Genomic DNA, 13,166 nt, shown 5'->3' on the forward strand with positions numbered 1-13,166 from the left:
ATTTCATGACCGAGTGACTAAATGATAAAAGAGCTGCTGAAACTCAGCATTGGTAAATGCAAACAAGAAAAATCCATCCTATCACTATGATACACAGTGATAAGCTCTGAATTGACTACCGCCACTCAAGGAGTGAAACCTTGGAGCTGTAACCGTTTTCTGGAAACGGCAGCTCAGGGCTAGTAACACGCTATTCAGGACTTCTTAACCTGGAGAAGAAACTGAGGAGAATTATGCTAGAACTCATAAGGACAATGAAGAACACAAAGAACGTAAACAGAGCAGCTATTTAGTATCTTATACAAATATCCCCCCCCCCAAAAAAAAAAAACAAACAAAAAAACCCCCAAACCCATCAACCACCACACAGTTGTCTGCCCAAAGGTCAATACTGGACAAACCAGCAGTAGAAGAGAGAATCCTGAAAGGGCTATTAAACACAGACCCCGCCTTTGGGCCAGTAAATCTCTAAGCTACAAAGCATAAAAGAATATTCCGAGAAGGAAACCACTATCTTTGAACATCTTTAACATCTCAGTAAAATATGAATATAATGAAATAAAAACATTGACACTACATTTGAGAAAAACTCCCCTGCTCTAACAGGCATGCTCACAGAAAAGATAACAAGAATCTTGTACTGCAAGAAGTTGGTCACTGTTCAGATTCCCTATAGTAACAACACCAAGCATTGATACTAGCTCCTGTAATCCTTCACACAGATTTTACAGAGAGTAATCAGAATATTATTTGAAGTAGCAGAGAGGGAAAAGCATGACAGCATCTAGAGGAAAGATAACTACACTTTTTGTTTTTAATTGCTTTATCCAGTAAGGTCTCCGCTTACATAAGTGGATTTTTTATTGATAAGAAATTACAAGATGTCTAGCACTTCCCTCAGCTCCTGACAAGAGCAATTAACATGTTTGATAAAGAATAGTATGGAACAAGCTTTCATCTGCAGATATTTTCCACCAGCTAAATCACCAAGGGGAGCAGGGAGTCTTCCTCAACATTAGATCTCCTCCCACGTTTGAACAAGTTCTCCACATATCATGAATTGTACTGATGTCTGAAATGATCTATAGCACATACTGTGCTGGGTTGCACTTTCTTGAAGCTTCAGGCCTACTTTGCTTTACTGCTTTGAGATTCTTTATCAAGAAGGTCTTATTTTAATAGAAGCTGAAAGGAAGTAGAGACTGAGTTGCAAAGAAAAGAAAAGAAAATTGCTGTACTCTTACTTTGATAGGATGCCAAGATGAATAACCTATGCTCACTGCTAATCTCTACCTCCCCAATCATCCTCCATAAATGGAGGCTGAACAAATAAATATGTATGGAGAGACAGATGTTATATGGAGAAGACAGATACGGAACTACTCACTGTATTTGAATGAGCCTCTTCTGTGACTTCCTCTATGATGAACTTAAACCCGGATATTTATCCATCTATCTAGAGATATATGGATATAACCATGTATCTAGAGAGTTCTGCGATAACATGGCTTGGAACCGCAACACATAAACCTCATCCCTTACTTAAGATAAACACACCTAAATAATACTTACAGTCAAACTGTTCTCCTACTATAGTAAGTACTGTAAATCAGAATAATAAATAGACTGTGTCAGAAATTTAAACAGGAAAACTAGAGTTTAATATAAATTGTAGCCATCTCACTCAGCATTGGGCAGGCTTGAAAAAGAAGCAGACAGGAACAGCCCCAAAACATGCTATAAACTCTGTCTTAAAGAAGCTGGACTGGGGCAGAGAAAGAACGTGCAGCGCCTCGATCATTTCCACAAACATCCACAAAAAGGGAATCAGCCTCCTGGAAACTAGTCTTCTTTCAACATTCATTTTTGTTCAAGTTGTACTTAAGGGCCCCGAAATACATTTGATCCCCTGGATTTCAGGGCTTTACGCAAAATAAAGCTAAGATAACTAAATGGGAAAAAGCACTGTGACTTCTCAAAACCAAGCCTCCAGGAGCTAGAACAACTCACTTGCAAAAGTGGTGTATTTGCAGACTGCTTTGAAACACTGCCTCTTTTGGGCACTGACCAACAGAGTCATACCGATTCTCGGACCAGTGTTCGCAGTAAATTCTGTCTCCTGCCCCTCAGGTCTCATCAGGTTTTTTTTGCTGCTCCTCTGATATTTACCTTTAGTAGATTTACAGCCAAATATGGAAGCTATTATGTTAAAAATCAATAGAGATCTTGCTACTTAGCTCAAAATGATGAGCTGTAGATAATGATCTAGTCTTTCTGGGCTACTAAAACCAAAGCATGACTGAAGTCATCAAAAGTAACAGCATGACACTAAACTGAATCAGGCAGTTTGTAATGGAGGACTGGGTGACTTTACTTCAAGTTCACACATTAAATGTATTAGTTATAGAATATAATTTTCTTGCAAACTCCCAGCAATAGTCCATTTGCTATTAAAAAGAAAATTTTACTATTTTGAAATCTGAAGATTTTACAGGAAACAAGAATGCACGCATATACAGAATAAATGCTAGTATATTTTTCAAGGAATAAAAATATTCAAGGAAATCTTAGAAAACTGAATGCCTATGGAGCATGCCTACACAGGGATATTGACCAAATCAGATATAGCAGAATACACTGGAAGGTATTTCTTTGGGTTATGTGCTCTTAATACACTTCCAAAGGTACAGAGATAGTAGTTGCTCTAGAACAGCATCACACGGGATTTTTGGAATAGCATTCATTCTGTAAGCATAATTCTGATAGCTTTTTCGTTTTAACAACAAATCCAAAAACTTCAGGAATCAGTTCACAGTTCTTTAATGAAGTTTTTATTTTAGCTAAAAACCAAACGTTCTAGAATCTGGATGACATTTAAGAGCAAAGATATAGACATATTAATGGCAAAAGAAAACCCTTTAATTTGCTAGAAGATGCTATGTAAACATATTTCCAAAGGAGAAGGCATTTGATATATTTTTCTTCAGCAACGGGAGATTTAAAACTGTTAGGCTGTGGGTAGATTGTCTGTTATCAACGTGCTTTTAGAAGAAGCTGATCTGTACATTTTGTAAAAAAAAAAAAAAAAAAAAAAAAATGTTCTAATAGCTTTTATGTGTCACCAGCTTGCACTGTTGAGTTTTCGTGTTGAGAAGAGCCAATCTGAGTCTCTAGAGAAATCCTCCTACTCACTTTCCATAAGCTCCAGAAGTTCACTGGTATTGTGTGCAGTACCTATGTAGGAGTAAAGTTTCTAAAAAGTCTCATGTTCCACTTAAAAGCTTCCACTAGGTATCACGTCATGAACATAACTTGTTCATATGGAATATAAAGACAGAAACAGAAGAGCTGAGAGTTGACTGAAGATGCAGAAATATTTTATAGAACAAATATCACCATCGTGTTAGTTTTTTTTTACTAGCGTTAGACCATTATTTACTCATCTGTGGGAGTTAAATCCTTTCATCCATCATGAAACCTGCTGGCTTATCTTACTGCAGTAAAAGAGCTTGATACAACAACAACAAAAAATACATTGCACATTGTTCTTCTATGTACTTCAACTTCCATGTTATGACCTTATGATGGTCCTGCTTGCCCCAAGAACAATTATAACAACAGTTAATTTCTATTAGCATATGTTGTCAGCCACTCTATTTTTAAAAGTGGTAACAGGGAAGAGAGAGGGAAGGGAGTGACATTTGTTTAAAGTAGAGCTGAAGTCTAGGACTCAGCTCTGCTTTCTCAAGGAGCAAGAATACTTCTGTAGATATGATAATAGTCTTAGTCACACCACAATCACAAGTCATCAAACAGCATTAAATTGAAAAGGGAGCAACTTCTGCACCCCCACAAAACGAAAGCAAATTGTCAGGAGAGCAGTGAAAAAAAGCAGGTAGGTGGAAGACAAAGAGTGATGATATTATAGACACTATAAATTTTAAAAGTGGAAGTAAATCTACTCTTAAAAGATATTTCTTTCTAGCGTAGCTATTATTGTACAATGATCATTTAAAGTTATTTAAAATTATTTCACATGCACCTAATGAGACAACCCTTCTGCTTTTTCTACACAGAATTCATTATAGCAGGAACATCTCTGATTAAATCTTTTATTGATAAGTACAGAGATAATTCTTTAGTGTGTTCCAAAACCAGAGAGTTAAAAATAAGCTTCTTGTCATTTCTCAGTTGAAATGCATCATTAACCCTCCCTGCAAAACAAAAACTTCCTAAAACAACAACAACGAACTAAAGAAAAGCAGTGTGAGAAAGAGTTGAAATCGTAATTCTCAAACCTACGTATTTTTCGTAGGTGAAGATTGAAAGTTATCATAACATCTGCACAAAGTTCCATGGAATTTCAGTGCACTGAGGCTTTTCAACACATATACACCATATCAGTTCATTAACTTACTCCCTTAAAAAAAATGTGCAAGTTCACAGTGCTACATTGCTTAGTAATACTTCAGTAGTAACCACTTTTGCAGAGAATTGTGTTATTTCCCAATTTATTTTTTCCAGTCTCAACTTCTAACTTTTGCAATGAAGCAGACTTGCTTTTATGAAGGGCCCTTTAACAGCAAAACAGTTTCAAATCTTTCCTATGCATTGATTACTGTGGTGTAAAAGAGATTTGTTGCAGTCCTATCTGAAAATAAATATGCAGGTATTAGGTGCTTCTAAATGTTTTGTTCAAAAGTCACTGAGAAAACATCTAGAGATGTTAGTCTCCAGAAGTTCTTGCTGTTCATGAATTCAAATGCATTACATTAGAGACCTGCTTCACATGAGAAATGTGCTTTGAACTTCCCAATTGTTCCCATTTATTAGGTTTTGTTTGCACAGTGGAAGTGCGCAAGCACTGTATTCCCTTTAAAAGGAACTAAATTGAAAGACTGTATTCCAACTGCTAGGTTAAATTTAGACCTGATTAAATTTAGTATAGAATAGAATCTACAAGATGTGTACCATATGAACCTTGGGTCCTCGTCACCAAGTGTTTGACAGATCCACTCCCATTTCATTGCTCCATTTACTAATGTGAACATCGCTTTTCTATCCTTTCACTGCTCATTTCTGTCCCTCTAACACCTTGGTACAGGGGTGGCACAAATGTATTGTGATCATGCACTAAACTGGATCAGGAAATATATCTGACTCTAGGACTTTTGTTTGGATAAAATCTTTTTCCCCTCTAATGCTTGGCAAATGAGCTTTCAAGGAGCCTCAGTAATTACAAGTAAAGTTTGAAGGGGCATTAATAAACCGACAGATAAATTGTTAAGCAATTAGTACTTCAAGGCACAGTGCTTCCCTTTTAACAATCAAAGATTTTTCTGAATTTTCCTCAAGCTTTCCACAACATTTCACTTTTCCTCAAGAGTTAGTTTGTACAAGCAAGCTGTCAGAAATTGAAGACACAAGTGCTAAAACAGAGCTTTGAAACAAAGGTTCTTTGCAATCTTAACTGTAAGAGGCTAAGACTTTGAAAACATTTTTAAGTTGGAGAGGTTCCCTATTCATTAGCCTTCATTGAGTAATGCATTGGAAACATGTAAATTGTTTAGAAGAATTTTTGTACTATTTATAAATTCTAAGTCAAACAATTTATAAAATAATCCTCTTCTGAGATAAAGTTACCTTTCTAAATATGAAGCAGAACTCCACACATCTACAAACAAAACATAAGAAGTTGACTCCTGTCTGCTAAGCTCTCACTACAAATACCTTCCCTATATGTTCTGGATTCCAAAACAAGAGATTTTTGTTCATAAATCTCTAACAGTAAATACATGGGAAAAGTAAAATTAGTTCTCTAACAAAAGATGCCTCTTCAAGCATCACAACTTAGTCTCACAGTGCTCTCAAAACTATCCAAACTCTCATCTTTGAATTCCTACCTAATTCAGTTTCTCCAGCCTTACTGCTCAACAAATGTGTGTGAGCTATGCAGAAAACAAACTTTCTCCTGCATACAAGAAATTATCACCTTCCCACTGCTTCCTAGATTTCTCTATTGTTCTAGGATATCCTCTTTCACCTTCCCTTCTGTTGCTGACTGGAAGACATTTCCCTATAAATTTAAGATGACACTTAACATGCTAGAAAGAAACTACTGAAGCATTACAGGAAATGGAAACCCCTCTAGATAACCTGCAGCACAGTAAATATTCACCCGGAGAGAGAGTCAGTCTGGATCAAGTTACTGTTACGGTTGAGTTGAACCCAGACATCTCAGGCAAGTATCTAACCACTACTGTGTTGAGAAGCTTCTTTCAAAATCATTTTTCTGAGCTGAAGAGACATTCACTGAGCCACAGGAAGAGCTATTTAGTAGCTCAACCACATAGAACACTGGGATGTGGATTCATGCCTCTCTTCCAAAAGAGGTTATATTAATAGCAGCAGTATCCAGATACCAACATCTCAACCAAGTGAAGATGACGATGATGCTGTCTTCTTTCCTAACTATGCTCTATGCACACATACAGGAAATTATTACTCCACCTGCAAGAGTGATGTTTTTAAGCCTACTTGGAGAATTCAGTGTTGGGGCCTCCAGGGCTCTGCTCTGAGCTATTTCTTTGTGCATCGCTCTAGTTCTGTATATCTGAAGGAAGAAACATGCATATCAGAGCTGATGAAATATAGATGCCAAGACGACGCAATGCATTGTTACAGGGCAGGTAGTGCTGGACAGAGATTTTGAGGGGCTTGTGCACCCAGGAGGTAGTAAAAGCTTTTAAGAGATTTGGATCTTAGTCTGCTTCAACGGTCTTCACCAGACTTCATCACCAAGTGGGCATCGGTTGTCTTTTCTCTCGACTATGTTTCTCTTGGCCTAGACAACTAAACTAAAGGCAGAATCTTTTTGTTTAAGTAACTGGCAATTCTCCTATAATTTCCTTACATGAATACTGATGACTCACTGGTTTTACATCTCAGAAGCCCTAATTAGTAGGACTCATTCACTATTAAACTTCCTGTCCAGGCACATCCATGGAAGAGTGATGACTGACTTTTTACGTAAAAGTCAACATATTGTTATTCATCATATTCCTAGTATATACAAAAAAATCAGTAACTTACATAGGAAAAAGAACATTATGTTCATTTATGTTCTATTATGTTTCTAGAGAACATAATAGCTTTGGGTAGGAGCAGGAATAAATCCTTGCTTAAAACATAACAAAACAAACAAAACACTAAGAGCTACAAATTATCTGAAGCTTACCAACCGAATATTGGTGCTTTCATCAAATCCAGATTTGATTTACATATGAAATCAACAAAGTATTCTTCCTTCCCATTGTGAAATGAATTATATACGGAATAACAACAAAAAGACTACCTTGTGATAAATTAGCAGAAGGTGGACTGAAAAACTGCTAATAAAACTGTAGCATAGTCATCTGACTCAAACAAAATACATATCCAGCTGAAGATAAGTATATGCTTAAGTACTTTACTGAGCAAGAGCCAGAGCATTCATTTCTTTCCTGTACTACGCTGCAAAATAATGCTGTAGGACTAAGACATGGGTGTTTCCAGGTAATGCTCATATTAATGCTATTGATTTGAATACAATATATATGAGTAGAGACTGGGAGAAGGGTACAGACAGGAAATACAGGTGCTTTTGGCAAGAATATTCCAAGGACACGAGGTAGATAGGTCTTGAGCTAAAAACATTGTCCTGAAACAGTTTTACATGAACACAGTGTGTCTCTTTATCCCCAGGAGATCATAGCTGCTTACTTAAAAAAAAAAATCTAACAAATTTAAGTTTTTTCAGATTTTGTAAAAAACACAAGTCATCAATAAACAGAAAGCATTCTACATCTGTAATACTTATTGTAATATCTTTCTGTAGAATAATTCGCTGGCCTTTTCCATCCTTTTTCACATTGTTCTTGGTTTCAGTCATCAGAGGATACCAGTGAATCCAGCCTATTCAAAGTAACTGACTCCTTAATCATCAAAGGAAGAAGTCAGAACTAAGCCTTTCCCATTTTTTTTAAATATGTAGTGCACTTTTCCTTTCATAAAACCAAAACATACAACAGAACTACACATTACAGCTAAGAGAATGCACCCTTCATTCCTCCTGGAATCAGCAATTTGAACTTTATCTATTGATAGGGGGTCCAGTGATTCTAGGGGATACCTTCTTCACCAGTTTGAGTATTCTGAAAATTGCCAAAGTGCCAATTCTCTGTTTGAGGGAATATTTTTCCTATTTATGTTTTCATAAGCACATATTTGAGTGTGTGAACTTTGAGGACTTCTATTGCTCCTTCTGGAGTATTACTAAAATTCTTGTTTTTAAGTTTTGATGACCAAGGTTGTAGTGAGTGAAAGAATTCTCCACTGCCCTTCTTTCAAATGAGATTTCAGTTCTAAAAACTGTTAGAATTATGGCAAATAACATAATTTAAAATACAGTAAAAGAAAATACTGGATGAATAAACATTTTCTCGTTGTCACATTTGCTATCTAAATTCACCAAAAATCTTAGCTGTAAGAGACTCTGGTATGACACAATGGCAACAGCAGATCATTCTGCGGCATTAAATACTTGAATTAAGGAGAAGATGGAAAGGGTGATTACAGTGACATCAAGCACTGAAAAGATTTTCACAGAAAGATTTAAAGTAATCTGAAATGAGTCATGATTGAAATAGAGAAATACATCAGTGCTCGATATTCCTCTTTTATAAGAGCACGAACAAAAGTACCTACAATAAAAAGAACAGCATAGGGAGGCTCAATCATTCACAGACCAGTAAAGAGACAGAACTGAGACAAACCCATATTTTAAAAAGTCAGATATTTATAAAGAATAAGGACATTTCCAAATTTGCTAGAGAAGAATACCTGACAATCTCTATTGAAAATACCACTAGATTGATAGTTTGCATTCGTTTTCATAAACTTGCATGAACACGGGCACCCACAACAGAAACTTAGGCCTTCCTCTTTTAAATGATACTATGACAAAGCCCAAGACATCTCCATGCTGCATTCCTAATATTGTTGCTATTCTCTTCATGTTGAAGCATACTGAGGAACTGGAGAATGAAGAAAGGGAGAAAATAGATCTATCAATATTGATCCCAAATTAAGAATAATGTTTTAACATCAAAAGTGTCAATTCTTCAAAAGCTCTGAATTATTTTACTGGTGGGTGAGATGAAAAAGTTGGTAATGACACTGTGAGGCACGTTAGAAATTCAGGTATGCAAAAAAAAAATATATTTTCTTAGTTTGGAATGTGTCCTTTGTTGCCAAAGAACCCCTGAAGTTTGAAAATCAATTTTAAATTAGATGCAAATAGTAGATGTGCTAATACAGCCACAGTATTGGCCTGAGCCATGTGCAGAGCTCACCTGTATCTGATACATTCCAGATAGACATTCTTGCATTCACACATTTAATAACTTTAAATTCTTGTATTATCTTATTATCTTCAATAAATCGATTTATATTTACAAATGTAAGGGCATGCACAAACTGTTTCAGAATCAAAGGCCAAGGTTTAAAGAAAGCTAAAGCAGCAATCTTGCTAGGCTTGGAATACAAAAGTTTTTGCACAAGTGTTAGATTACAAATTGATTTTAAAACTGTAACTCAGCTGATGAATACAGGAGCCAGACAATTTTTTTCTACCTTTCTATCTAATATGAAATATTTCTCTCATCCCACCATCACTACTCAATCTTCACCCCTGCCCTAGTGTTAGCCTAGTGAGTTTCAAAGTACCATTCTGACTTTGAAATTTTATCATGATTCTTAATCCAACTTCTTATTTGCTTGCTAATCTTAACTTCATTTCTGTTGCTCTGGTTTCATATAGCAGTTTGTTATTCTCTTAGTTTACATTACACTAGTATCTATTCATCTACATTAGAATTCATATTAAAGCTATAGTCAGCATGTGGTCTAGCCAAAAGAAAAAATTAAATTGAAACCTTAATACTTTAATTTATATTTAAGTCTTCCTGCCAGTTTTACAAACAAACCTCATTCCTGTTGCTCTGCACACACAGAAAAAACAAAACAATGGAAAAAGTGGAAAGCATGCACAAAATAAGCAGCATAAGAACAGTCTGTCTTCTACAACAATAGGTTAAGAAACATTAGAGAAATTTATTTATCTGTCTGAGAGTTTCTCTTCAAATGGTGTTTAACACACACACACAAATATACAGACCTATACATAAATATATGTACACATACACACGTATCTGTCAATCTCCTAATGTTTAGTACAAGTCTTGCATAAAAATAATTCTTTTCATAATTACCATTCTTTTCAGCTCTCTCTTTACTATGGGAGTAGCCAGGAATTGAAGAAAAAGATGCAGCATCTCCTGAAGGTGGTCCAGGTTTCTGACTACTCTCACTATGGTCCACAGCAGCAGCATTCAGTTGGGATCTTCCAAGATGCTGTTGAGAGTGAGAGGGACTTGAAGAGGGATCAGGATTGGAATTCATTTTAGCTGCAAAGGAGGAAGAGAATAAGGATTAATGATTGCTTTGTAAAACCAGAGTAAAGGCTTAACATCTGAATGTATGTATGCAATTACATTGCATATATAAAATTGTATACAAATACATATATACAATTACAATACCAAAAAAAAAAAAACCCACACCAAATCTGCTCTTACGTAGGCATTTGCAAAAGAAAGACGGAAAGAATGTAGTCAAAGTACTCTGACTTTATTTCCTATTCAACCACTATCCAATTTTATGGAATAGAATTTACACAAAACCCATTAAGGCAGGGAGGGAAAGGTCTTACAATTCCTTACCAAAGGAGCCTTTTAGGAGAAGGTTTACAATAGGAAAGACAATCTTTCTTCTAAAGGAAAAGTTATAAAAGTTTATTTGCTGATTTAAGGGAAAAGTACCGATTGAAAGTTCAGCTTTTACAAGACAGGAAGTATATACAAGACATGCATATAACATCAAAGTATGATGTATACCATCCCCAGCTGCTTACTTAAGCAATTCTCTGGAATTTAAGCAGTTCCCAAGGAACACCACAGAAGGTATCTACCTACAACCACACTTTAAAAATCTGCATGTTCAAAACACTGGCTTAGAGATGTTCTCATAAAAATAAAAGTTACATAGGTATTTGATCTTTGATTTTGGCTAATTTAGCTGAAACTTGAATTTTACTTAATGAGAAGACACTAAAAACAATGACAGGATGCTGAAAGTACCAGCAATGCTAGCACTGTGATACATACCCTCTGCAATTTAGACAGCTCACTTGCCTAAAATCAAAGCTACTTTGCTGAGAGGAGTAACTGCATTCTGCATTACAGTTCTGTATCAAGTTACACATAAACCAACAGAGCTCAATTCGGCCTTCAAACAGGCCTGCGGAAACACAAGCGATTAAAATACTTTCCCAGTAAACCAGCAAGATTATTTTTAACCGTTATACAATCACAAAAGTTACTTTACAGGTGGTTTTAAACTTGACCTTGTTGCCTCGCCGGCGAGGAGAGGAGCGAGAGGAGGCACAAGGCAGTCCCGGGCGGGGCGGAGGATGCGCCGCGCCGCCGAGGTGCAGCCCCCGGGCGCTGCCCGGCAGCGGCGGCGCCGGCCCAGCGGGCGCCGGAGGGAAACGCTCACCTCGGGGCGGGGGAGGGCTGGGAAACGCCGCGGGCTCCGGCGGTACCCGCTGCGCTCCCTCCGCTAAGGGGGCCGGGGAGCCCCTCGCTGCAAGGCGAGGAGCCCTCCCACTCCAGACCCGGGCAAAGCCAGCTCTGAAATGTGACTTCAGGGCTTAGCCCGGGGTTTAAAATAAAATAAATAAATGAGTAAGTACAGGAAGGGGGAAAAATGGGGCTTTTCGGGAGTGCCCGGGGGCAGAGCCCGCTGCCCCCGCGCCGCGCCGCAACTCACCGCTGCCGAGCCGCGCTGCCTCGGCGGCGGCGGCGGGACGGGACCGGGAAGCCGGCGGCGGCGGCAGAGGGGGCTGCTCCGTGGCGGCGGGCGGCGAGCGGGAAGCGCCGCGGCCGCGGGGCGGGAGGTGCTGCCTGCGCCCCGCCGCGGCGCCCCCCGAGCCGGCAGGGCCGAGGCAGCGGCGCGGGCGCCCGACGCCAAGTTTCGCGGCGGCGGCAGCGACGGCGGCTGGACGCGGAGTGCGGGCCGCGCCGCGGAGCTCCCCGCCCTAGGGGGCGGCCCCGGCCCGGCCCCGGCCGCCGCCCCCGCCCCGCGGCGCCTGGCGAGGCGGCGGCGCGGCTGCCACTCAGCGCCCGGCGGGGTCTCCGCCTCTGCCTGCGCCGCGGCCCGGCAGGGCGGGGAGAAGGCGGGAGGCGCGCGGGGCGGCTCCAAGATGGCGGCGCAGCGGGGGAATGGTTGTCTCGCTGCGCACTTGGGGCCTGGCGCTGCCGCCCGGGCGCGGGAGGGCGGCTGTAGGGCCGGAGAAGGGGGAGCGGCTGGTGCCCCTCGCAGCCGGGCTGGGCGCAGCGCGCTCCTCCCCGCGGGCAGGCCGCGGGCGCGCCGGTAAACCGGCCTCGAGGAGGGGCGGCCTCCGCGGCGAGGCTGCGTGCGGCGGTTGAGGGCCGCGGGGGCGCAGAGCGGGGAGCGAAGCGCGGTGGCTGAGCAGCCGCCGTGGCGCGGCGCTCCGCTGCCGTGCGGGGAGAGCTCCCGGGGGAGCGAAGGGAGGGACGTGAAGTTACCCGGAGCGTTGCTGCTGTCCTGGCAGCGAACTCGCTTACCTCTAGAAGTAATGCATTCTTGCTTATTTTCGAGCCACTTAAACAAATTCTTGGTCTCTGTGTGGTGCCTTGAGTAGCTCCTGATGAAGTAAAACCACAAACTCCGAACAGGTGAGCTTGGGAGTCGTTCAGCTGAGTGGTTTGATCCCTTCACCTAATTTTCAGAAGCTGCAAGTTTGCAGTACATTGTGGGGAGCTAGGTCTCATTTTTGAAATGACAGATCACTGCCTTTTTGGTTGTTTTTAAAACCCTGAATAAAAATGCCCCCAACATCAAGGCTTGCTTTATTGCTTCCCTTCCTTGGAAGTTGTAACATAATTCTTCCTTTTACCCAAAGTAAACATAGAATTAAACTTCCAGTTACTTAAAATGTGCATTAAAACAGGGTTGTTTTTAAGTAGAAGCTTTGTACTCTGAAT

The 13,166-nt window shown here is 39.9% G+C and overlaps 1 protein-coding gene across 1 annotated transcript in view; it reads right to left on the reverse strand.

Moving 5' to 3' along the window:
• The window catches only part of WFS1 (wolframin ER transmembrane glycoprotein), a 38,193-nt gene extending 26,173 nt beyond the window's left edge, over nt 1-12,020 (reverse strand). The window contains exons 1-2 of the mRNA XM_062575318.1: nt 11,929-12,020; nt 10,311-10,505 (exon numbers count right to left, since the gene is read on the reverse strand). Coding sequence (XP_062431302.1) covers nt 10,311-10,500 — 190 coding nt within the window. The 5' untranslated portion in view covers nt 10,501-10,505; nt 11,929-12,020. The remainder of the gene's footprint in view (nt 1-10,310; nt 10,506-11,928) is intronic.
• Nucleotides 12,021-13,166: the final 1,146 nt, after the last annotated feature.

The sequence above is a fragment of the Rhea pennata genome, chromosome 4 (assembly GCF_028389875.1).
Source record: "Rhea pennata isolate bPtePen1 chromosome 4, bPtePen1.pri, whole genome shotgun sequence".
Taxonomy (NCBI): domain Eukaryota; kingdom Metazoa; phylum Chordata; class Aves; order Rheiformes; family Rheidae; genus Rhea; species Rhea pennata.